The sequence below is a fragment of the Petaurus breviceps genome, unplaced genomic scaffold (assembly GCF_028583685.1).
Source record: "Petaurus breviceps papuanus isolate PSGF00001 unplaced genomic scaffold, PetGlider_PUasm1.0 90683, whole genome shotgun sequence".
NCBI lineage: Eukaryota > Metazoa > Chordata > Mammalia > Diprotodontia > Petauridae > Petaurus > Petaurus breviceps.
Window position 1 is genome coordinate 217,326 of NW_027187308.1, and position 24,852 is coordinate 242,177.

General features: G+C 34.0%; 1 protein-coding gene across 8 annotated transcripts in view; it reads left to right on the forward strand.

The window, feature by feature from the left end:
- CBLB (Cbl proto-oncogene B) overlaps positions 1-24,852 on the forward strand; it is a 226,288-nt gene that overhangs the window by 175,942 nt on the left and 25,494 nt on the right. For 4 of the 8 annotated variants that reach the window (XM_069065293.1, XM_069065297.1, XM_069065295.1 and 1 more), the window contains exons 13-17: positions 6,325-6,419; positions 15,669-15,815; positions 20,434-20,531; positions 20,647-20,778; positions 24,559-24,699. In XM_069065293.1, coding sequence (XP_068921394.1) covers positions 6,325-6,419; positions 15,669-15,815; positions 20,434-20,531; positions 20,647-20,778; positions 24,559-24,699 — 613 coding nt within the window. The remainder of the gene's footprint in view (positions 1-6,324; positions 6,420-15,668; positions 15,816-20,433; positions 20,532-20,646; positions 20,779-24,558; positions 24,700-24,852) is intronic. The other 4 variants (XM_069065296.1, XM_069065299.1, XM_069065298.1 and 1 more) reach the window with 4 other exon arrangements.

Here is a 24,852-nt window from a genome sequence, read left to right on the forward strand (position 1 = left end):
ACATTTTGGTGCTTTAGCATGTTTTCTTTTGGGAGTAATTTGGAAGCCAGTGTCAGTGAAGTATTTCAAATATTTCTGTAAGAAAAGGGACAGCCTGTCAGAAAATAAATATAAGTATGGAGGTTTTTGTTTTCATTTTTCTTTTTGATCATTGGTCTAAATCTAGAGCTTTGAATAATGTTTGTATTTTGAGTTTGCTGCGAGTTTTAGTTTTTATTCTCCAGGGGAAAAATATTCCTATGAAATTTGTTTCAAATAGGTTTGAGTGTGGAGGAGGGGAGGATGTTTGTGGGTGGGGGAGAGGGTGTGTGTGTGTGTGTGTGTGTGTGTGTGTGTGTGAACATGATTCTTTTAGATAGAAATCTCAAAAGTTACTCCTAAGTTTTCAGGGTAGAGCTAGACTTATTTAGAGGACCTCCTATGTAAGTATCAGAAAAGGAAGCACTTTAGTCTCCTAAGGAATATAGAGAAGCATTCATCTTCACCACCCTATAATAGAGAGAAAACCAGGTTATTAACAATTCCTTTTTATAAGCTTGTCTTGTAGAGACAGCTAAATGATTTTAGATCTAATGAATTGTGGAGAGAATCATGAAGTTCAGGATGATACACCATTAACAATAAAAACGAGGAGGAAAAAGTATCTTATCCTATTGAAAGTATTTGCTGTAGCTGTTATCTTAAATACCAGCATTTAGTCTTTTTTTTTTTTTTTCCCCATTTACTTATCTCAGGAGGCATGTTAAACTTGAACTTCTCATGTTCTGGATAACACTAGGCATGATGACTTTTAACTTTCATTTCTTTTTTTTTTTTTTTTGGAGGGCGATTGGGGTTAAGTGACTTGCCCAAAGTCACAGGGCTAGTAAGTGTGTCAAGTGGCTCAGGTCGAATTTGAACTCAGGTCCTCCTAACTCCAGGGCCGGTGCTCTATTCACTGTGCCACCAAGCTACCCCAACTTTCATTTCTTTATAGGAATCTAATGGATGTCTTAATTTTGGATTCTTGTTAACATGTTGCAGTAGGTGAGCTTTTAAATTTTGAGCTTTTATGCTATTAAGTATCCAGAAGGAAGTGAGAGGGAAAGTCCTCATGTTGAACTCAGCCACTGCGCCTTTGGAAAATGAGGACATTGTCAGTCAGATGTTTATTTAATGTATACTCCGTGCTGTGGTGTGTGAGAAGTAGAGGTCCTGGTGTAGAATCTGTTTCCACGATTTAGTATTTTTGTGACAAGTCAATTAATCTCCATAGGTATAATTTTTCTCATCTGTAAAATAAGGGCATCAGACTAAATGACCTTTGAGGATTGTTCCAGGGCTAATTCAATAATCCTCTTATTGTTAAGACATTGTTATAATTGTTACAAAATATAGATAAGGGATAAAAAAGAGTCATTGCCTTCAAGGACATGAGGCACCATCCCCATAAATTTATAACTGATAATTAGTGTGTCGCTACTGAATTTATGGTACAAATAGTAGATTATTTGGGGCACAATGTCCCAAAGAACCAAAGTGTGATTTCATTGATGTAGAGAACTTTGCTACTAATAAGTTTCTCTACCAGTGCAGATTGACAACTAATCAGCTTAGTTAATTCTATTAACAGAGATTGACCTAGGCCAAGCCAGGGATGCACATTAGGAGTCAGACCTGAACCCAGGTTTTCCAGCTACTGAGGACTGTTAGGAATCTACTGTGCCATTCAAATATTTAGAAACAGTTAGTGGATTTTATGCTATACAATTAAGAGTAAGGCATTCACCTTTGAGAATTAAATATTCTGTGTGCCCATGAATAAATTACCTCAACTTAACTGCTCAAAGTGATTTAACTGATGATAAGAATTAATATCCATATAAATTGTTATTTTGTAGGATTAGAGTAGTTTTAAATGACTTCTGAGAAAGATTTATGTGGCTTATTTCCTGTTTACTTAATGCAAAAGGAAATAGCATTTTTAATATCACAATGTGTGATGATCTTGAAGTGCTGTTTCAGACAAACTCTCGATGCACTTATTATATATGGTTCATTCATGCATAGTAAGTTTTTATATGTACACATACATGATAAAAAGGAGAAGTGAGTTCTTTAACCAGATCACAGGCTGTACGTTCTGAGGTAAACAGTTCCATAAATTATAGTTAAGGGATTTGAAGTATTTCTTTTCATTTGAGTCTTTTTTTTTAAGGTAGAGAAATTGCCTTTTAGTGTTATATGATAAAGATTTAATACAGTTTCAAATAAAGGAGAGATATCATTATAGCTATTTAACTGGTTTTCTAGGTGATATCTTTATATATATATATATATTTACAAATATATGTATATTATGTAACATATATAAAATATACAACACACACCCACATGTACTCACCATTTCTGCTTCATGTCATCTGGACTGTTGAAGAAGAAGCAATGATTTTGTGATTGAAAACCATTAAAATACATACCTATAAAATACATACCCAGTTTTCAAAACTGTGGTCATGAATTGGTCTGCTAATTCAGGAAAGGAGTTTGGAATAATACCCCAAAAGTCAGTAAATGGTGCTTTGACTTAGTCAATTCACTACCAGGCATATGCTCCTAAAGTGATCAAAGAAAGGGTAAAAGGACCCATAATGTACAAAAATATTTTTGTATCACTTTTGTGTTAGAGGGAAGAACTGGTACCTAAAGGTCTTGAACTTCTGGAATTACTCAACAAGTTATATTGCATGAATGCAATGGATTACTGTTTCTTCATATAAGTAATGAAAAACTGACTCCATTCAGAGAAATATGGGAGAATTTATATGAACTTAATAGAGAGTGAAATGAATAGAACCCAGAGAACAATATTGAAAAACAGTATTCAAACTTAAGTTTGAAAGACTTAAGAACTGATCATTGAAGTGTCTAGACATGTTTCTGGAGGACCAATGACAAAGCAGTGCTGCTCACCTCTGAAAGTGAGATGATGGACTCAGATGTAGAATAAAACAAACATTTTCCCATGTGGCTAATATATAGATTTGTTTACCTTATTTATTACAAGTATATATTTTTTTTACTTTTAGTGAAGGTAGAGAGGGTTAGAAATAGTGATGCCAAAAAAATTGGAAAAAAGAGAAGAGGCTCATTTAAGTATTTTTTAATGTACAGAAGAGAGCAGAAGGAAATTCAAATGGAAACAGAAAGGATAACCTTGAAACTAACATGTTGAATTTATTATATTCTGTTTTGTTTTTTTAAAAAGCAAGGTTTATGTCCTAGAGATACAGAGTTTCATATCAGTCCTTTTTTTCTTTGTATGTAGAGATGTTCATATTTATTTGTGCAAAATAATAAAAATTAAAATTATTCAGAAAATTTGATGCCTTACTGCCACTTCTTTTATTTCATATTGCTTTAATGTCAAATTAATATGTGACTATTGTAATGGTAATGAGGATTTGAAGATCTTCCCTGCCCCTTAATAAGTCCTAAGGGAATTTCAAGACCTTCCCTGCTTTGCGGAATATAATCACATGGAGCCTGTGCAGAGCCCACAGGAACTGGGAGTCAGAGCAGCTAGATTGGAGGGAGGATAGGACACATCCAAGGGAGAAAGCCATGTGAGCAAATGTTGGTTTGTGAGAAGGCTAAAGGATGCTGTGGCTCTCTGTGCTGTTATGACTTATTAACTTCTTTGCCTGGTTTTGGAATTTGATTTTCTGGCATCTGAATAAATGTTTTTGCTTCTATCTTCTATATGGAGAGTCTGTTATATTTTGTGCGTAAGCACTATGCAGGCATATTTATAGTGACCGTTGACACTGAATATTGCATTGGCACTACAGCTGTAAATAATTGTCTGTATATTGGTTGCTTGATAAATTGAAGGTCATGGGCATGTGTGCATATGCACATGTGTACATGGGAGTATGTGTGTGTGTGTGTGTATGCTTTGATCATCTCTTCCTGAACAATCTTTCTTCTGGGTTTTTATGACTACTCTTTCTTGGTTCTCTTCTTCCTTGACTTACTGTTGCTTCTGGATTATCTTCAGTATCATGGATGGTAACTGTATATGTACCCCCAAGGTACTACCCTAAGCTATCTTCTTTCCATCTCTTTTGGTCTCACTTTGTGACCTTAGCTCCCATGGGCTTAATTACCATCTCTTTACAAATGAATTCAATATCTATATATCCGAGCTCAGTCCTTCCTGAGCTCCAGTCTGAGATCATGAACTAGCTAAAGGATGTTTCAAGCTGGGTGATCCATAAATATCTCAAACTCTGCACATCTGAAGCTTAACTCATTATTATACCCCTAAACCTACTCCATTTTTTTAATTTCCCAATTTCTTTCAGGGAAACCACCATGCTTGAAATTTTCCAGGTTCACAAACAAGATGTTATTATGTATTATTTTCTTTCCCTCATTCCATATGTCCCATCAGTTACTAAGTCTTGCTATTCCCACCTCTCCATATCTCTTGCTTTTGCCTCCTCAATATGCACACTGCTGGCACTATAGTTGAGTTCCTTACTGCATCTCTACTAAATTATAGCAGAAGTCTCCTACTTGATTTCTATCCTTCACATCTCTCCCAACTGAAATTTGTCTTCCATAGAGCAGCAAAAGTGATTTTTCTTAAGTGCAGGTATGACCATATGACTTTTCTACTTAGCAAACTCTAAAATTCCAATTGCCTTGGAATATTAAACTCTTTTGTTTGACTTTCAGAACCCTTCCCAAACTGGCCAACCTACTTGTCTAACCTTGTTCTGTATTATAACCCATCCTGAATTCTTGTGGTCTAGCCAAACTAGTCGTACTTGTACATGGTATTTGCTCATGATACTCCATTACCTACCTCTGGGCCTTTGTGTTGACCATCCTTCATATCTGCAATATATTTCTCCTTCTTTCTACGTCATATGAGCTCCTGTATTTAGTTTGCATCTAAGTTGTGATCCACACTAGACTGCAGTAAGCTCCTTGAAAGCCATCACTATTGTTCTTATTGTTTTTCCTTGTGCTTAAGAAATGCTTAGTAACTGATTGTACATATGTGTATGAGCATATACATGTGAATACATTTATATTTAGATAGATGTAGCGTGAGAAAAAAAATCAAAATTAATACTAGTCCCTGGTTTTTTTTCTTAGCATATTCCTCACAATTTCTTTTCAATATAAATTTGTTCTTGGGAAATTTTTTATTTGAATTTTATCAAGTAGACTCTAACTATATAAATAGGAATCTAGAGGAAGTCCTTTTATGCCTGTTTAGAAGTGATGTTTATTATTCAGGATGGCAAACTTACTGATTTTGAAAGAAGTGTCATGCCCATCTACTTGTTAAAAACAATTGAAATGGAATAAGATTGCTCAATAAAAAAATGATGATGGATGGTTTCAAAGAAACCTGCGATGGCTTGTATGAATTGATATGGGGTAAAATGAACAGAAACAAGAGAACAATTTATACAGTAACAAAATAAAAAAGAAAAACAACTTTGAAAGACTTAAGAATTGTAATCACTACAGTGACCAATCACAGTTTCAGAGGACTAATAATGAAACACATTGTCTGCCTCCTGACAAGGGTAATGGATCCAAGGTGTAGAATGAGTCACATCTTTTTGGACGTGACTAATATGGTGATTTGTTTTGCTTGATTGTGCTTATTTGTTTCGAGGATTGCATTTTGCTGTTCTTGTGTGTGTGTGTGTCTGTATGTACATATGTGTTTTTTTTTATTTAATTGGGAAAGGGTTGGAGAGGAAAAGGAGAGTTACCAGTAGTGCTGCCAAAAAAAAAAAGAAGAAAAGCATTTTTAAGCTCAAAAAAAGGAACAGAAGGAAGTTCATAGAAAAAGAGGCAAGTTTTGAAAGTCAAATGGTAAATGCATTATATATTCTTTTTAAAAAACAAGATGAATATAATAGAGATTAGTAGTTTCACATAAAAAAAGAAAAGAATGTCAAATATATAGCTAATGTGCCTTATCCTTAATCAACTATGGGATTTACTCTCTTAGTAATAAATTGTAATTTCTTCATAAAAATAAGTAAGAGTAACTGAGATGAATTTAACTCTCCTTTTGATTTCAGTGGAATTTTGTAAGTACCACCAAAACAGTAAATCATAAATTTACTTCTATGTAAATTTATATATTTATGATTTATGTAAATTTATATATTTATGATTTATAAGTAAATCATAAATATACAATAGTGAGTTTCTTCCTCATCAAAAATTAGCATAATTCTGGTCTAATTTTTTTTCAAAAGTACCTCTCGAAAAGAGATTATTTAAAGTAACCAATTGTTCCATTTTCAGGTCTTTTCTAATGGTCACCTGGGAAGTGAAGAATATGATGTCCCTCCCCGGCTTTCCCCTCCTCTTCCAACTACATCCTTCCTCTCTAACCTAAAGTAAGTTCTGTTGAGATTTGTGAATCACTTGTTCAAATGGAAACCATTAGAAGTTACCTTTCTGCAAAGAGACTTTAGTATAAATGGGCAAGGAATAATGGAAAAGTCTTACAATCCAGTTATAAATGGCAAATGCTAATGATTAAGATTGCTCTGACTTTCTTTAATACAAGACAAATTACTGAGTATGAATACCATTTGGCAGAGAATGGGAGGCATAGGTTCTAAAGCAAGGGAATGGTGATAAAAACTGTATTTTATGAAGATTATTTTATTCCCTAATTCACTGGTTTCATACACATACACTTTAATGAAACTTGAACTTTACTGGATAAAAATAATCTTTGTAAAACATAGCTTTCACCACTATTCAATGAAATTAATGAAATTGTCATAATTAGAGTCTGTACTTTTAGCACTTCTGCTTATTAAATCTGTTGGGAAGTGGAGTAAAACCTTGAGGTGTGTGGGTCGTTTCATTTTTATTGAACTAAAATTATCTAGTTTGTAGATAAGTGAAATAAGAATTAGCAAAGTTTTAATGAAATTATTTCATTGGCAATTTCCTAACGCATAAAATTTCCAGTGAATCTAAAACTGTCCAAGTGGATACATTTTCCATTACCTCTTATTTTCCCCCAGAAGCAAAATGAAATTGTATTGATTAGATAGAGGAGTGTTTTAACACGGTATTTTCAACACATTGAATTTTACTTTTTCCTGTAATGAACATTTGCTATAATCTTTTTTTATAGTAATACCAATTATAATTGGAGGTTTGGTAAATTGACTTGTACATCTCGTGATTAGAGACTCCAGTTCAGTTTTCCATGTTTTAACTGTCTACCCACACAATTTCTCTTCTCCTGGTTAAAAATACTAATGTTGACTTTAAATGGCTCAAGTATTCTGTGTACTGAAATGACAAAGTGAGGTAACAGAAAAATCATAAGATAGGGATTTAGGGCACCTGGATCCTAATCATAGAATTTTAGTTTTAGAGCTAGAAGAGATCATAGAGATCAGTGTCCCATCAATTTACACATTACAGAAAAGTGGTGGTTCAGATACATCTACTTAGATTTCATCTATGAAGAAAAGTGACTTTCCCAAGATAGTAATTATTGAAAAATTATTACCTGGAACTCAAGCACAGGAGCTTGGGATTCCAATACAATACCAATGCAGTAAACATTTATTAGGCACCGAGAATGTTCTAGGAAGTATCCTAAATGTTGGGGATACAAATAAGAAAAAGACAGTTCCTACTCTCAAAGATCTTATGGTCTAATGATGGAAAACATCACAGAAAATGCTTAAAAGGAGGGGGATAAGTGGGAAATGTTTGATAATGGTGGAGTCAGAACCATGCACTGTAACCATTGCAAATGAAACACTGAGTTTCTGAGCTCCATTTAAATAGGGACTTTGAGAGGATTTTTTTTTTGCTCAACACTCCAATCAGAAGGGCAAAGACAGCTGAAAATACTGATGAAGTATAAATAACAAAGCTGATGAAATCACTGAGATCACAAGTTCCCTGATGATGAGTTCTTCATTGGGGAAAAGTCGAGAATTCTTTTCCCTACATTTGGACCAACTCTGTAGCTAAATATGTGACTTTAGACAAGTGAGATCACTTCTGTGTGTTTCAATTGTACACTATATAAAAGTGATGCTAAATGTATAATTTCATGGATGGCCTGTCAGCTGTAGAATGTGAAATATATATGTGCATATATTCTTATATGCATATATGTATATATTTGGTGTGTGTGTGTGTGTGTGTGTGTGTGTGTGTAGCACACCCCTTCCCCTCTGGAGAAGTTTTTCTTTCCATCTACTAATTAATCTTATATTAATTCTTGTATATGAGCTAATTTTCCCCAACATATTTTTTCCCTTGCTTTTTTCCTAACCTCTATGATCCTCCCTTGTTTTAAGGTGATAAGCAGGTTTTTTTTTTAATGGAAAGCTCCTTAGTGGAAAGTTTTTATTCTCACATAAACAGAATGTATGTGGTAAGTAGTGCTGGCAGATCATTTATTTAGCTCATCCAAAGTGTTCATTTTTTTTCTTGAAATTCTTTCTTTCATTGATTGTGCAGTGCCATGAATTGTGTGCATTTGCTTTTGACCCAAAGGAAAACAGACTGTTCAACAATCACTCCTATTCTTAAATTAATGAAATTAAGTACAGAAAAGTTATTTTGGTTCATTTTCTTGCCAAAGAAGGATTATTTTAACATAGATTTATCTAGTGTTTTGGCTGTTCTGCTAATATACACAATTCAGGTGTGCAAAGTATTATCACTGATCACATAAATGGCATTAATGTATGACAGTAGTACACCCCAAATATAAACATGCCATTTTTCATTCATGTAGCATATTATTTAATTGCTGATCCTTCTGTTGTTCTATAGAAATATAAGTTGCCTGTCTTTTAGGGATAACTGGATGATAATTGGGAAGCAAAGGACACTAATTCTTCAGTTAGCCAAGGTTGCCCTTAGAACCAGTATGAAGTACTGAGTCCAGTAAACTTGATAGATGCCAACAAAATCTTTTATTGCCCTTTATTTTTCTATTTTGCCACAAAAATCTCTTCATTGCTGAAGTCAGCAATAAACTACCGGGGAACTCTTTTTATTCAGAATGCTGTAGTTAAAGATAATGAAACTTGAGTTAAATGAACCCTCAGAAGCCATCTAGCTCAAGCCATACCTCCTGATAACATATTTGTTGATGACCACCTATTCTGTGCCTGAACCACCACTAGTAATTGTCAATTCGCTACTTACAGAGGACATCTATTCCATTTGGGGCACTTCTAATTGTCAGTGAAATTTTCCTTATATTAGATTGATGTCTGTTCTACCCTTTGTTTCCAGTTCTGCTCTCTAGGACCAAGTAAAACACATTCTCATCTTCTTTGTACATTACAGCTCTTCAAATACTGAAAGAGACATCCTTGTACATATTCTCTTCTTTAAGCTAATTATCTCCAATTCCTTTAGCTAATCTTTATGTTCTGATTTCCCTTCTCTTTTCTATAACCATCGCCTTCCACTAGATGTACTGTAGTTTTTCCCAGTTCTTCAGATGTGGTCAGTCAACCCAAATACATTGAGACAATCATCCATTTTACTCTGGACCCTGTTTCTTTTAGCTTAGTTTGAGGATATTGTCAGGCTCCACTTTCTTGTCTACTGTAACCTTTTTGAACCTGATCCTGTCATACAGTATGTGGGGTACTCTTCTGTTGTCCAAGTTATTTTAATCCTTCTAAATGGAATGAAAAACCTAGGAACGACCAGAGAAATATTTTTGTTAATATATATCCACTACACTTCCTTTCTCTGAAACAAATTAGATAAATAGCGAAGTTTAAAAGAAAAGAAAAAGAAAATTATATTATATTTATTAATAGAATGGAATTATCACTTTAAATTGTTTTTCCACAAATCGAGTAACAGCCATTACGCATATTAATTCACAGTCCAGTTCTTATATGCTTTAGTACTCCCATCTTCCTTTGTGTGAAGAGCTGAATCTTTAACTTCCTCTCCCCATGAATTGTTTATTTTCCTCTCATAGGGAAACCTGTACAGCTAGGGAGAAAAAAGAAACTGAATGAGATCTCAAAGTGTAGCATCTACATTTTGATGAAAGTGAAAATGTTCATATTTCTATTCCTACATCCCTATGGAATTACGCATTCACTGTGAAATCAGTGAACTGAATGCTGGTATAATTGCTTTACTATTCAAGCACCAGATAGGTAAATTCAGCAGTGTTTTGTGGTGAGCTGTTCCAGAGAGTTTGCTCAACAGTTACTGGAAATTGCATCTTCCATAGGAGGAGGATAAATTTTCTGGTCTCTGGTCTCTATCATTCCAGACCAAATAGATTTAAGTGTTAGAAAGTGGGATATTTTTCTTTTGAGACCTATCTTTGGCAACTTCAATATGTAGTAAAGAGTTGGGGTTTTTGGTTTGTTTGTTTTTTTACCTCCAATAGTTGTTTTTTTTAAACCATACATTAATAACATATATCTGCCTTTCTTAGAACTATAGAATTTTTCCCTTCTCTGCCTTTTTATCTCTTTTTCTTTTAATCTCAGCTTGATATTTTTGGAAGAAAATAGGTTTGTGTGGTACATCTTATGTGGTACATATTGTTAAATATTTCCATTATGTAAAGATTTAAGTAAATTAATGGTGTGTATGCTCATAAGAATCCCATATTTAGACAAGAGTTCACCTGCCTGAAAAAGATCACTTCTTTTTCCTAATCTAGAATAGTTTGTGGAAAAGGATAGTTTTATTTAGGAGTTGCTTGAACGAGAGGAAGAAACACCAATTGACAAGCTGGAACAGAAATGATGTTTCAAGGACATTATAGAGGTTAAATTAAGTGTAAGCTGAAGAAAGTACCAGTGAAAGTTTATGTAGCCCAACATTAGGAAGATAAAATATTCAGTAGCAAAATGTGGTTTGAAGATTGAACCTATCGAATGTAAGAATTTATTGAGTAAAGTCCTAATGCCAAAAGATAAAAAAATCTGTTTTTTCCCTGAAGTCTACCTGGTTTTTGTGTATTTGTTCAGGTGTAAAATGGTACAAATTTATTCTACCTCATTTGTGGTTCATATCTAGTCAGAAGATAGTAGAAAGTGCACTTCTTAAGTTTACATCTTAACACACAATCTCCGTGATGTTTTTCACAATGCTGTGTATCCTTTGAACACTTAGTAAATGCTTGAAGACTGTGTAAAAAATATCAAATAATGGCTTAAAATTGCAGGATGGCTTCTTGGCCAATTTTAACTGGGAACCAGCCAAATCTCATTAATTCTACTTTGCTAACCTGCTGACCTAGCAGCTTTTCATAAAACAAAATGAGTGGTTGAAAATTGGCCTATGGAAAAAAATTAACATGTATCTACTACTAAAAATAAGTAAACACACGAATAAATGATGTATAATTCTGTTTAATTATTTCTTTTACCACATGTTATATATAAGACCTGAATTGTATGTCAGGAATGAAATTATTTGAGAGGAAAAAAAGGTATTTCTGTGTGAAATTTTCAGGAAAAAAAGCCATCGTTTGTAACTTGAAGCTGTTTTGATAGTGAATGTAAATGTGTTATGATTTATAGCTCTTGAAAAATTAGTGTCAGTCCTGGTTTGTTAATTTTATTGCATAAACAACTTCCTCCTGACCCCGTGAGATTTATTTTTAAAAATTATTTGTATATTGAATGAGAAATATTCTTTATTAATATAGTCTATTAAGTCAGAACTCCTGCATTGACATTATTGAATACACTATGGCATATTAAAATTATTTAAACTTCTAAATAATATCTTACATATATCTGTATCATGGCCTATGAGAAGTTCACATTTGAAATATGTTACTATAAGGAAAAGTAAATCTGGTTATCATAATCCTCATTAAATATCTATGAGTGTGAGAGTCTCAGTTTTTTCTGTTATATTTTACAAATGACATTTTAAGAATTATGATCTTTAACATATGAATCTAGTTCCCTGAAATTACTTTGAAATGATGTATTTTAGAATCTTTTAGTCCTGTAAAGCGAAAAGTGAACTTTACTTTGCATCCTTTCATTCATTTACCAAACATTCATCAAATACCTATGTTTAGAATAGTATGTTAAGTATGCTGGTGGTATTAGTAATTCACATTTATTTGGTGATTTAAGGTTTATGAAGTACTTTTCTAATAACACCTTTGCAAATATTAACATCCCCGTTTTACAAATGAGAAAGTTTGGGCTTAGGAAACTTAAGTGAGTTGTTCACGGTCACATAGCTACAAAACTTTTTTTTTTTTTAAGTCTGGAGATGAACCCAGTTCTTCTATAAATAAGAAGAAACACTACCTGCTCTCATAGTACTTAGAATGTATGTGGGGTGTGTAATAAAAAAAAAACAGCATTTTAAAACATTGTATTATTCCTAATTGGAGATATGAGGTATATTGTTGAAAGAGATGGCATTTTTTTATCTGTGATTTGAGGGCAATAGGTGGGATATGGGAAGGTGGAATTGAAGAAGTATCAGTGGAAGGAAGAATGTGAATAGGAAATCATAGAACATGTTTAGGGAAGGGAGCTAGTCTAAATTGACTGGAGGATAAAATGTATGAAGGGGGTGTAAAGAAATATTAGACCGCAAAGATACATTGAAATCAGATCAAAGAATGCCAATCCCAAGGAATGTGGATTTAATTTGTTACATAATGAGTAGTCATTGAAGGCTTTTGGGGAAATGGTATGCATGACATAACCAGAGATAGGCTCAAAAAGATTGATTTGACAGTCATTTATAGTGGACCTACTATATATAGAGGTATGGGAAAGGTTCAGAGTTTAGATAAAATATAACCCATTCCCCTAGATAGAGCTTCTGGACTTTTAGAGAGATATGACATTTTTGAGGGGGGAAAGCTATAATATACAATGACTATGTAGGGAGAGATAACTGCAAGTACCTGGCATTGTGAAATCTGAGTCATTACCCATTCAGGCAAGGCTTCATGATTATAGGTAATATACAACATGACTTGTAAATGATGGGTAGAAATAATAAGATAGTGGAATTAATCTGTGTGTAGGGTGACTTGGGGTTAGGAACAGAGACACTGAAGCAGGGCAGGCCTATTGCAGTAGATTTGAGGTATCAAAAAACTGAATAAGGGCTATAGCAACTCTATACAGAGTTGTTGGAAGATACAAGAGACATCACAGAGATAGGAAGAGTTGGACTTGATGATTTGATTTGTAAAAACAAGAGGGAGCCTGGCAAGAGTGTTAATGCCAATGACAGCAATAGGAAAGTCAAGGAAGAAAACAAAATTCATAGGGAAAAAGACTTGTTTTGAACATGTTAAGCTAGAGGCAAAACAGGAAAGACATCCAGATGGAAATATCCTAAAAAAGGTTTGTAAGTGTGATGTGAAACTCAGGAAAAAGAGAATGATTGGATATATGAATTGATTTAGTAATTATCTTCATCGATGGGAGCATGAGTTAAGTTGTGGGAGTAAATGGCATTGCTAAGATAGAGAACATAGAGAAAAATGACTAACCAGTTGACAACAGAACCTAGAAAGGGGGATAGGACAGGGGGGTCATCAAGAGGAAAAGAAGACAGAGATGTAAAAGAAGAATCAGAGAACAGTCTTCTGGAATCCAGGGAGTAAAAAACAAAAAAGGGGCGTCTGGGTCAGTAACAAATAGAGCTAAGAAGTCACATTGGGTGATAATTGAGAAGAAGTTTTTGAATTTGATGAGTAGGGGATCAATGGTCATTTCTTTCAAAGATACTTTATCTGTTGATTTGTAAGGCAACTCAAAGGAAAATTCATACATTGATCTGGTTTCAGACCTTAGATATCTGAATTGATATTCTTCCTCAGCAAAAGAGAATGCTTACTGAAGAGCAATATATGATGTCAGAAATGTACTCCTGAAAATAAAGTTGCTGTTAGGGTAGTAACTGCCATCTTTGAAAGTAAATCATCTTTATACCATATGCCTACCTTAGTACTTTTCTGAATTTTGACATGCTAGTATGGTGTGTATTTGGTTGAAAAGTAGTTTTTCCTTTTATAAACTCAGAAGTATTTATCTAGTAATTCAATATAACTAGAAGATGAATTAGGGTAAGATTATATTATCCACTGAAGTTATAAAGGGCAGAGTGCTTCACAACCCCAAAGAAAGCAGTACCACATAAGGTAAGTTACTGGATCCCGTTGTTGTGATTTGGGGGTCAGCTAGGTGAAAGTGCCTATATGGGACATAGAAATAGTATTTCCATATATCCTCCTCTCATTCCGCCTTCTCCCCTTCCCGTTATTTTTAGTCAGATGAGCATTTGCTCACCTACCATTACTAAGAAACCAAACTTTTAATAGGTACTCATATGTCATTATACAGTTCATTAAATTCTCCAACTATGTTTTTTGGTGGCAAACTTGAATTTTCTTTCATATATCAGTGTAGACATTTTCTAAGAGTTTACAGTCAGTTTTTAAAAACTTATCAAAAATCTTCAAGGGATACTAAGAATATTCGTTTACAAATCTTATCAGAACTATTTCCTTTAGCTATGGGGACTTTAACTTTATGAATTAAAGTATATGGATCTAGTCCTCCAATTTTTTCAAATCCTTTCTTAAAAAAGATATTTGTAAGAGGAAGGGTGTTGGGTTAGATCACCTCTGAGGTGCCTTGTAGCTCAAAATACTCTTAAGTACAGGATCTGTCTCCATTCTATAGCCCAATAATATTATTTAACTTGCCCTTCCCTTTGATTTCACATTAATAAGTAATGACAAGTTATTTCAGTCTATAAACTGCTGTATTTAGAGAAGACCTCTTGCTCCCTCTACAGAAGGTGGTTGAAAATCGCAGACTTCCTAGAATATAAAAATAGAAACCTGTATCATTCATTTGAAGCTTATTTCCCTATGTTTTACTTGATCATCTTATGTTCTGGTTATAATTCAGTTATTTTATTAATTTCTGTTCATTTCTTTTAGACAAATAAATTGAAGATTTAAACAATTATCTGTTATACTTTATCAGATAATGGAAATGAGGACCTCAAGTAAAGTTCTCTCTTTCTCTGCTGCTCTAAATGGTTGCAGTTCATGTTTCATGCTTAACTAAAAAAAATTATTTCATAATTATAAATTTAAAGAAAAGAAAATAAGATATCCTTAAACTGAACTGACCATTCCCTATAGAAAGTACCAATTATCCTGAGACATTGCCTCTTTCATGAAGACTTTTATTAAAAATGAAGTTGAAAATTTGCCTATTTTTGTCATTTTATTTATCCACTTCATGTTAAAAGATTACCTGGTTACTGAATATTTTATTGAAGTTACTTTGGAAAATTTATGCATCTTTTCTGATAACAGCAAGATTTTTTTTTGTTTGATTTGACAGCACCTAGTTCTTCTTATTCTTTCATTTAAAATTATAAACATAAAGATGCTTTTTTCCCCTCTATTGAATCTTGGTCAAAAGAATGAAAATCTGATTCATTTATATTAATTTTAAGAAGCAGCTCCTCTGATGTTATCCTGTAATTGAAAGATGAATGACTGACAGAGTAGTCTATGTGATTTGCATATATCACATCAAACTTGACTATGCTGAAAAGTCAAGCAAATTCTAGACTAGAATTTTTGTTTTTAATAGGTGTCCTATTCCTTTAACAAATAGTCTGTCAGAAAAAGTAAAAGAAAACGTAGATGAAGAGGATGACGACTACAAGATTCCTTCGTCCCATCCTGTGTCCCTGAGCTCACAACCACCTCATTGTCATAATATAAAGCCTCCTGTACGGTAAGAACACAGGCAACATTTATCAGCTTACATCTTCATAGAAGTTCCTTCCTTTGTTACTGATTTTATGTGGTTTAATCATTTACATTTAATTAGAAACAGTTGAATTCTTGGGCTAATTTGTAACCTCCCTTATGCTTCCTATTTTCTGCCCTTATATCGAGAGTGAACTAAAAGATGCGAACTTCTCATTAATCAGGAAGCCATTACACTAAATTAGTTAACTGGTGGGTATAATGGAACATTTTGTTCCACAAAAAAAAAATAGCTCATAATTTAATATGATTCTGCTCATGTAGAATACGTGCAATTTCAGTAAACTATTTCAGTGCTTGGGATTTGTTCTGCATACCTTCCTCCGCAAGAAGAATGAGTATCTATAGAAACTTTGAAATGGTATAAAGAAAGTCATTATGCAAATATGCCTTAACATTATCCTTATTACATATTGGAGAATTTTTATATTCATGTCTTTTCACTTATGAACATAGCCGACTCTATTCAGATTTTGAATAAATGAAACTAAATCATCTAAAAAATGTCTCCCTTTGCTGTTCACAATACTGGATCCCTGTCCCTACATCCCTACAGTTTGCATTAGCTAAAATTTCCTCAGGCTTATAGAGATCAGATACTGACATTATGATTCATTCTTTTTTCTTTCTTCCCATTTCATGTTATCCTTAGCTTTTGGAGTGGCATCTACCTTTAGAGTTCAAAAGTCACTGAGAATATGAAAAGTTTAGATAAGGATTCACTGAGATTTAGTATCTTCAGGTTGGAAAAAGAAACTGAATTCAAAAAGTGAATTCACGAATAAGTCTCAACTTAATTGTATTCTTCAATTTCATTGAGTTTTATCTATCTGGGTGTATAAAAGATCAGATTTTATTTATTTATTTTCTCTTATAGACACTTGATTTACCTCCCAGACTCTTCTCAGCAGTCTGCCATTTGCTTTTAAAACCTAATCAAATGAATGCAATACGGTTTACCAGAGTGGAGTGATAACCTCATTCTCAAATTGTACAAAGTTTTATTGCCATTTTTATAGAATAAGAGAATAAAAAGAAAGGGGCTTCAAGATGAGCAAGCCCTTGTCTTGAGGACTTATAGGTAGTTTTAAATAGTTAAGTGAAATGTAACTTCTCAAGACAAGATTATTGACAGCCTGGTGGCCCGAAGCATTCTATTGCAAGGATAGAACTGAAATCTGTGATGTTACTTTGTTTTGTTTAGGACCTTTACTGACAAAGCACTTAGCGGCTTTGTGAAGAATTATTTCTGTATTTTTTTTTAATTTGAAAAAGTGAGTCTCAAAATGAGTTAGATAGATTGTTACTAAATTTACATTCCTTTGACCCTTTGAAATTTGTAGTATATTTGGGCACTCTCCATTTTTTTTCCTTTTGGTAATTCCTTGTAGCTAGAGAAGAAGTACCTCAGGCAAATCACTTCACCTCTCCTGAACTCAGTCTCCTCATCTATTAAATGAAGGGGTTGGACTAGATGATCCTGGGATCTTGCCAGCTCTAAATCTGATCCTAGAATTCTCAGTTGTTCCACAGCTGGAAATGATGCTATATTTTTATACTTTAAATAGAGTGAGCTTTCTTTAAATCTTTATTGGTAAGTTTTACAGATCCTATTAATTATTTTAATTAATTATTAATATTAATTTAATTATGACCATTATTATCCTTTTTATACTATTGGGCATTAAAGAAAATATTGTGAACCTTTACCCCTGGAGAGCAGGGACTGTGTCTTTTACCTCTTTTTGTATTCCCAGCACTTAACTCAGTTCCTTGTATGTTGTAGATGCTTAATAAACATTTATCAACAGACTGAATAATAATGTGATTCTGCTAGAGTTTAGTTGTTATAAATGTCCATTGATCACCTCACACTTTAAACTTGGGAAGGAAGACTTTTCCTATATTCATAAAACAGAAATTTACCCTCATGTCAAAATTCTTTTCCCCTTGGTATATAGGATCCTGTGAGCTGGAAGGGATTGAAGAAGTCTTCTAGTCCAGCCTCTTCTCTTCCTTACTCCCCCCACCTTTTTTTTTCTTTACACATGAGGAAGATGAAGACCAGGGAGACTAAGTGATTTGTCTAAAGTCATACGATTAGTAAGCATCAAAAGAATGATTTGTCAGTATGTAGAGAAAGGGAAATATTAGCTGAATAATGCAGTTGTACTTCACAAAAAGTTGATCATTATTCATGAAAATTCAGCATCTGTTAAAATCAGTGATTGATTCATCTAAAATAAACTATTTTCTTACCTCCTAAAGAGAATGAACTGTCAGCATAAACTGAATACATTTCTCCCAGAGAACTTATTTTGTTCTAATTATTGAAATTTCTGCCTTTTTAAAAAATATATATATATTGGTTTATGTTTATTCTAAGAATCAGGTCAGTTTGCCTTAAAAAAGAATTTGTGCCATTTTCTGTAGATTTTGTGAAAGTAACAATCCATGCCAAATTCATTGTTCCTCACTTCTACCAGAAGGGCAGAGGACATTGATATCAATATGTAATATTCATAACGGTTAGCATGTAGCGTATAGTTCATTCATTTCAACAGTACTGTCTAGAAATTATTTAGAGTCCCCTTAAAATATGTTATTGACGAAAGCCACACTGTAATAGTGTATGATACTCAAGGTCTAGATCCTGTTCCAAGCCTATTTGTAGAAAATTCAAGACACTTGTGAAATTCTCATGTTATATCAAATATTATTTGGAATAAGTTAGTTATTTTAGTTATCATTAAGACTAAGACTTTTGAATATAGAAATATTTTCATTGGGGTCCACCACTGCTAATCACATTTCTTGTAAAATGATTGAATATTTATACCTATCTGTAACCAGTACCCTGTGAAAAGAAAAGAATAATACTGAACCTGGAGACAGAATGTTAAATTTCATTTATTCATCCTTCCTCACTTTCATAAAGTGCTTTCGGTGCCTTAATATTTAATATTTGTTTTCTGATATTTGTCCTTGTTGGTATTAATTAACTTATACAACAGAAGATTAACCATTATTTAGGATCTGACCTTATTAGGAGACCCTGACATTTTTTTTAAAGTCTGATTCTTTTTTGAAGACCTGCTTATAAATCTTAAAAGTTAAGAATTTTATTTTTTGAATGACTCCTGAGTAGTCTGGTTTAATTGAAAAGAACATTTGAATTGGATCTTAGAAACCTGCATTAATGTTTTAACTCTGCTACCTATTATCTTTGTAGCCTTCGAAAAATTTTTCTTTACTTGGACCTCAGTTTTTTGAGCCTGTTTTTCTACTGCCTTATCTAGTCATTTGCCAAATCTTGTCAGTTTGCCTCCACAGCATCTCTCCTATTTATCCTCTTCTTTTTCCTCACACTGAATGTTCTCTCCTGGAGTACTCTAAGAACTTCCAATGTGGTCTCCCTAAGACCCTCTCCTCACCCATCCATCCTTCACAGAGTTAAGCAGGTCATCCACGTGCTGAAGAAGCTTACGGGATCCCCATTGCCTCTAACATAAAATATAAATGCCCTTTGATCTTGGAAGCCCTGGCTCCAACCTGTCTTTCCAGCTGTATTTCCCATTACTCCACCTCATGTGCCCTACATATAGCCAGACTCACCTCCTGGACATTCTCCATGTACAGCAGATCATCTCCCACCCCCATGCCTTTAAACAGGCTATTCCTGGTGCTTAATATCTTCTTCTTCTTCACTTTGCCTTAGAATCCCTACCTCTCTTCAAGGTCCAACCAAATCCTACAAATGAATTCTCAGTCATTAGTACTCATCCCTCCCTGTTTCCTCTGAATGCACTTATCAGTGTAAATATTGTTTCTTCCTAAGCACTTTGAGAACAGGGACTGGATTGTTTTCATGTGAGCTTTTTTATTTCTAGCACCTAGCACAGCCTGGCATATAGTAGGCACTTAATAAATGTTTATTGAATTGAATCCCTTGCATTAATTTATTTACTCTTTCCTATATCTTTGTCTCATCTCATTTGGTAGTTCTATGACTAAAATTATTTGATACTTTAAATTTGTAATGAAAACTAGTTTCTTTTCATTTTGAAAAAAGTTTGCATTGTAAGGAGGAAAAAATCTAAAATGTATGTGATAATCAGTAAGCATTTATTAACCTCCTACAGGGTGCTAGGTTCCTTTTTTTTTCTCATCACTCAAGAATGAAGCTATTAACCTGTTGAATTGTTTAGGATATGGATCATCTCTGTTCTTTTTTAGTGCTTAACAAATATAGAAGGTTGCTAAAGGGCTGTATGATTTACTGATAATTATTATTGTCTAAGTTTTGTTCTATAGCCATTGCAATCCTTGCTTTCAATGAAGGAGTAATAGCAACACTTAAAATTCCCCTTTCTTTTCATGACTTTTTAACTTTTGCTTTTTAGGACATGTAAAGTATTTTCAGATAAATTTTACTTTCTCTTTTCATAGGGAAAGAGTTAATCTTTCAGATTTTGTTATAAAATATTACGCTGGGGTTATCTCCTCTTCACCATAAATAAATTTAAAATTGGATTTTGTTATAGTCAAATAAATCATGTCTTTTTTTTTTTCTCTGCCCCCAGGTCGTGTGAGAATGGTCAATGTATAATGAATGGAATACATGGTACCTCATTGGAGCTAAAGAAATCAAACCCCTCTGAATTAGGCATATACATAAAGGGTGGGTACATGAAAATTTCCCATCTATATTTATCATCTTAATGATAGAATTGAAAGGCAAAATTGTGTCAATTTATTGTACTAAAAGCACACTAAGATTTTGTGTTATCCTCTAGGAGATGTTTTTGATTCAGCTATTGTTCCAGTGCCATTGCCACCTGCCAGACCTCCATCCCGGGACAATCCAAAGCTTGATTCTTCACTCAACAGGACGCCCTCTGATTATGATCTTCTCATCCCACCATTAGGTTGAAGACTTTTTTATAAAAAAAAAAAAACAAAAAAAAACTTTTAAACACATTGCATCTTTTCAGCATTCCAAGTTTTATGTACAAAAACCTAGACTGTTTCTAATGACTCTCCTTTCTTTGGAAGGTTGGATAGGATTTATAGGTGATGGTGACTCTCAGGCTCCCATAGCCATGACTACCTATGAATAATCATACTGAATGTTTAGACAGACAGCCATTAGGCAGGGAGAAAATAATGACTAATTTCTCATGTGGTCATGGAAAATTTCATATTTCTCATGTTATATAATTTAAGAAACATCTTTAAATATAATATAATATTTATATTTCTTTGCAGTTTGTGCAAAATGCCTATATAAAACATGATTCATAGGGCTTTTGTTACAGTTGTTTCCTTAATGGTATAAATGTAAATAGCTAAGATATTTTTAAAACTAATCAGATGTTAATAAATGTGCAGTTGATGTTTAGTTTAGTGAGCTCTTTAATGGCCTCTATGGATACCATGAAAAATAGTTTGCTTAATTGTGTAAAATTCTTATAAAAATCATGGCTTACTTCCCTAGGGAGAAGAATATGGGCTAGACCTGTGATTTCATTGATCTAGGGAGGTCCCAGTAAGGAAACTCATGCCAGTACAAGTTGGCATGCTCTGGGCTACTGAAAAATCTTAGTTACCCAGAGCACTGAGAGATTAAGTGAGCTAATGAGGGTCACATAAACAGTATGTGTCACATGCAGGACTTAAATTCAAGTCTCCCTGGTTCCAGGACCAAATTCTCTATCCATTGAACACCAGATAGGCCCTGTGACTTATTTATCTATTACCTTAATGATTGGTATATCTATGCAAAATACATAAACCTCACATCTCTAGTTTCAGATTAGAATATGATGTTGCACATGTATCTAAAAGAGTAGTGGAACTAGCACTCTAGGAAGCTAAGTATCATGGTAAATATAAAACTAGGCCTGGAGTTAGGAATATCCAAATTCAAATCTGACCTCAGATACCTACCAGCTCTGTGACCATGGGCAAGTCACTTAAACTCTGTCTGCCTCACTTTCCTCAACTATAAAATGGAAATAATAATAGCACCTACCTCCCAGGGTTGTTGTGACAATCAGATTAGAGAATATTTATAAAGCACTTAGCACAGTACCTAGCACATAGTAGGCCCTTCTCCTCCCAGTACTGGGACATAGTAGGTATTTAAATATTTGTTTCCTTCCTTCCTCTGTTCCTGGCTTATCTCTTACGCTGTGATGATAGACAAATTACTTATTCCTTTGGGTGTCTGAGTCTGTAAAAAAGGAATAATAATCCTTCCCACTACCTAACAGAGTTGTTGACAGAACAAATGATTTATACTTGGGAGGTCATTTTGAGCCTTTTGGAAAGCTCTCTGTAAGGAGAGGATACAGCTGTCTCTTAACATGAGGCTCTTCCTTGTATCAACATCAGTGTTATAGAATTTGTCAAGGAACCATTTTAATACACACATACATACGTACATATATTTTTTTCCTTTTTTTTTAAACTTACACTAAGGGGAATTTTGAATCTTTTCATCTGCTACTGCTGCTGTTGCTACTTCCCTGGCAAATGAGCTAAAAGGCCAGCTCTGCCAGCAGTGACAAGTATAGAAGTAGAAGGAAGCAAATTGAAAAAAATAAATTTATCTGCATTAGAGAATTAAAGGAGCAGATCTGAGAATCAGTAGCCATTGATAGGGGGATTTAAAGCAGAAACAATCCTGAATGGATTTCCTAAGATAGTACTCAGTAAGGGGTGCTGTAGAACATGAATAGAGCAGAGGATTTAAGAGTCTGGAAGACCTAGGTTCGAATTCTGCCTTAGATACTTACTAGGTGTATGACCATGTGCGTGTCACTTAACTTCTCTCGATCTCAGTTTCCTTAGCTGTAAAATGAGGTGGTGAGACTCAGCCTCTATGATCTCTTTGGGCTCCAGGTCTGTTCTCCTGTGAGATACAGCTGTGGCGAAAGAGAAAGTAACTATATCATCTGTTCCCATTGTATTTGAGGTGTTTTTGTTCTTCTGTACCCATTTACTCCTTCAAAAAGAAGCAGATCTGAGAGCCTTTGGAAGCCTTTCCTGCGTATCAGAGATGTGCATCTAAACAGACATATATTTATAAATATAGATGTTTATCTGCTGTCATATTGAACAGTATTTATGATTGATGCAAATGAAACTCCAATTTTGCAATAAAATAACTGAAAAGTAAAGCATCCCCATTCACTGGGGGCTCCCCAATAGCACAAGTTATCACAGCTTGAAAATTGGTATAATTCAAAATTCTGTTGAAGCCCATCTATAAATGTCCAAAGAGAACATTACACTAACATGGTGTCACAGTATAGTCCTATAGAATATTAGCAAGTGGACAAAGCTTTTTCAGACTTCCATTATAAATTCATATATGTATGGATATGTATTACCCCAAGAACTAAGGGATTCAATATTTCATTAGTGTGAGTCCTTTCTCCATCAATGTAGATTGTCACCTGTTCATTACAAAGCGGTATTGATGAGTTAATTTGATGAAACAAAAATCATCAATAATTGGCCATCTCTCTAGGAACAAACTATTTCAAACATCCCTAAGGTGGTCCACAGATGACCACCATTAAGTGCCCTGATGACAAGTCAGTCCTGGAAAGTCTTTCCTACCCTTCAGATCCTATCAAAATTTACTCACTGGGTCATCTGTATGCCAAGATTAAGTTCTGGAGCAGGGTTTGGTGTTAGAACATCTATATTTATAAATTTAGCTCTAATAGAAAGTTAAATATACATCTCTGTATATGATTTCTATATCTATATAAAAATAAAAACACGTATAAATTTATATTTGTATATTTTTTACCAAAGTGATAAAGTACATATGTGCATTTATATGGTTTTTATATATAGTTACATCTATACACATAGATGTAACTACAATACTTTTACTAGTTTGCCTAGATGAAGACACGTGGGAAGATTTTTTTCTTTAAAAATGTGCTTCTGGTGGGTTTTTTTTTTTAACAAAATCAGTGATTAAATAAATGTGCACTTTGTTTTTGTAGTATTTGAGTATCAGTTATCATGACTCCTGGAGCCACAAAACTTAATGTCAGTAACATGTGTCCCTGTTTTTAGGATACATCTTCTGAAGTGTTTTGGCTATAATTTAAATAAAATAAAGCAACTAGCCTATAAAGACTGAATCCTGTTAAATTAACTCAAAGGGAAGTTGATGTTCTCTTGTTGTATTGAACAACTACACAACAGGATGGAGCATCAGTGACAACAAGAAATCAGGGCCGTGGGGGAGAGCCACTTTTGTCATTCAGACTTTTGCTCTAGAGGGATTTTAGCTATAATAAGTTTGTCCAATTTTGTTTATTGAGATTTTAACATTTAAACCTATGTGGTGCAAGTTGCACAAGTTGAAAAATGGCATAAACTGAAAAAATTCAACCGAGAAATGAAGAGAACATATTGGAATTAAAGGTCTGTCACTTTGTGTGTGTGTGTATGTGTGTGTGTGTGTGTGTGTGTGTGTTTTGCACACATACATGCACACACAGTTCCTGGACAAGCAATCAGACTTCAAGATTCCATTATCAGAATCAGTGAACTGATAGATGGATCTTGGAAATGAGAGACTGTAAGCAGCAAGAGAAAATCAATTGTAACTTTTTCTTGATACCATGTTTTTCTTAATAAGAGTTCGGCTTATGGTACTGACTTTTCTCTGAATACAGGTGAAGATGCTTTTGATGTCCTTCCCCCCTCCCTTCCACCACCCCCACCTCCTGCCAGACATAGTCTCATTGAACATACAAAACCTCCTGGCTCTGGAAGCCGGCCATCCTCAGGGCATGACCTCTTTCTTCCTCCTTCAGGTAAGAGGAAAAGTCTAATCTAGATCTTTAACTGAGAGCAAAAACTTACTTCTTATCTGACAAGATAGCTATCAAACATTCACAATTTGCTTGCCTCTAGCCAACTTTCAGAATCTGCTTTTTGAAACAAAAGAAACTGAAAAAATGGAAAGA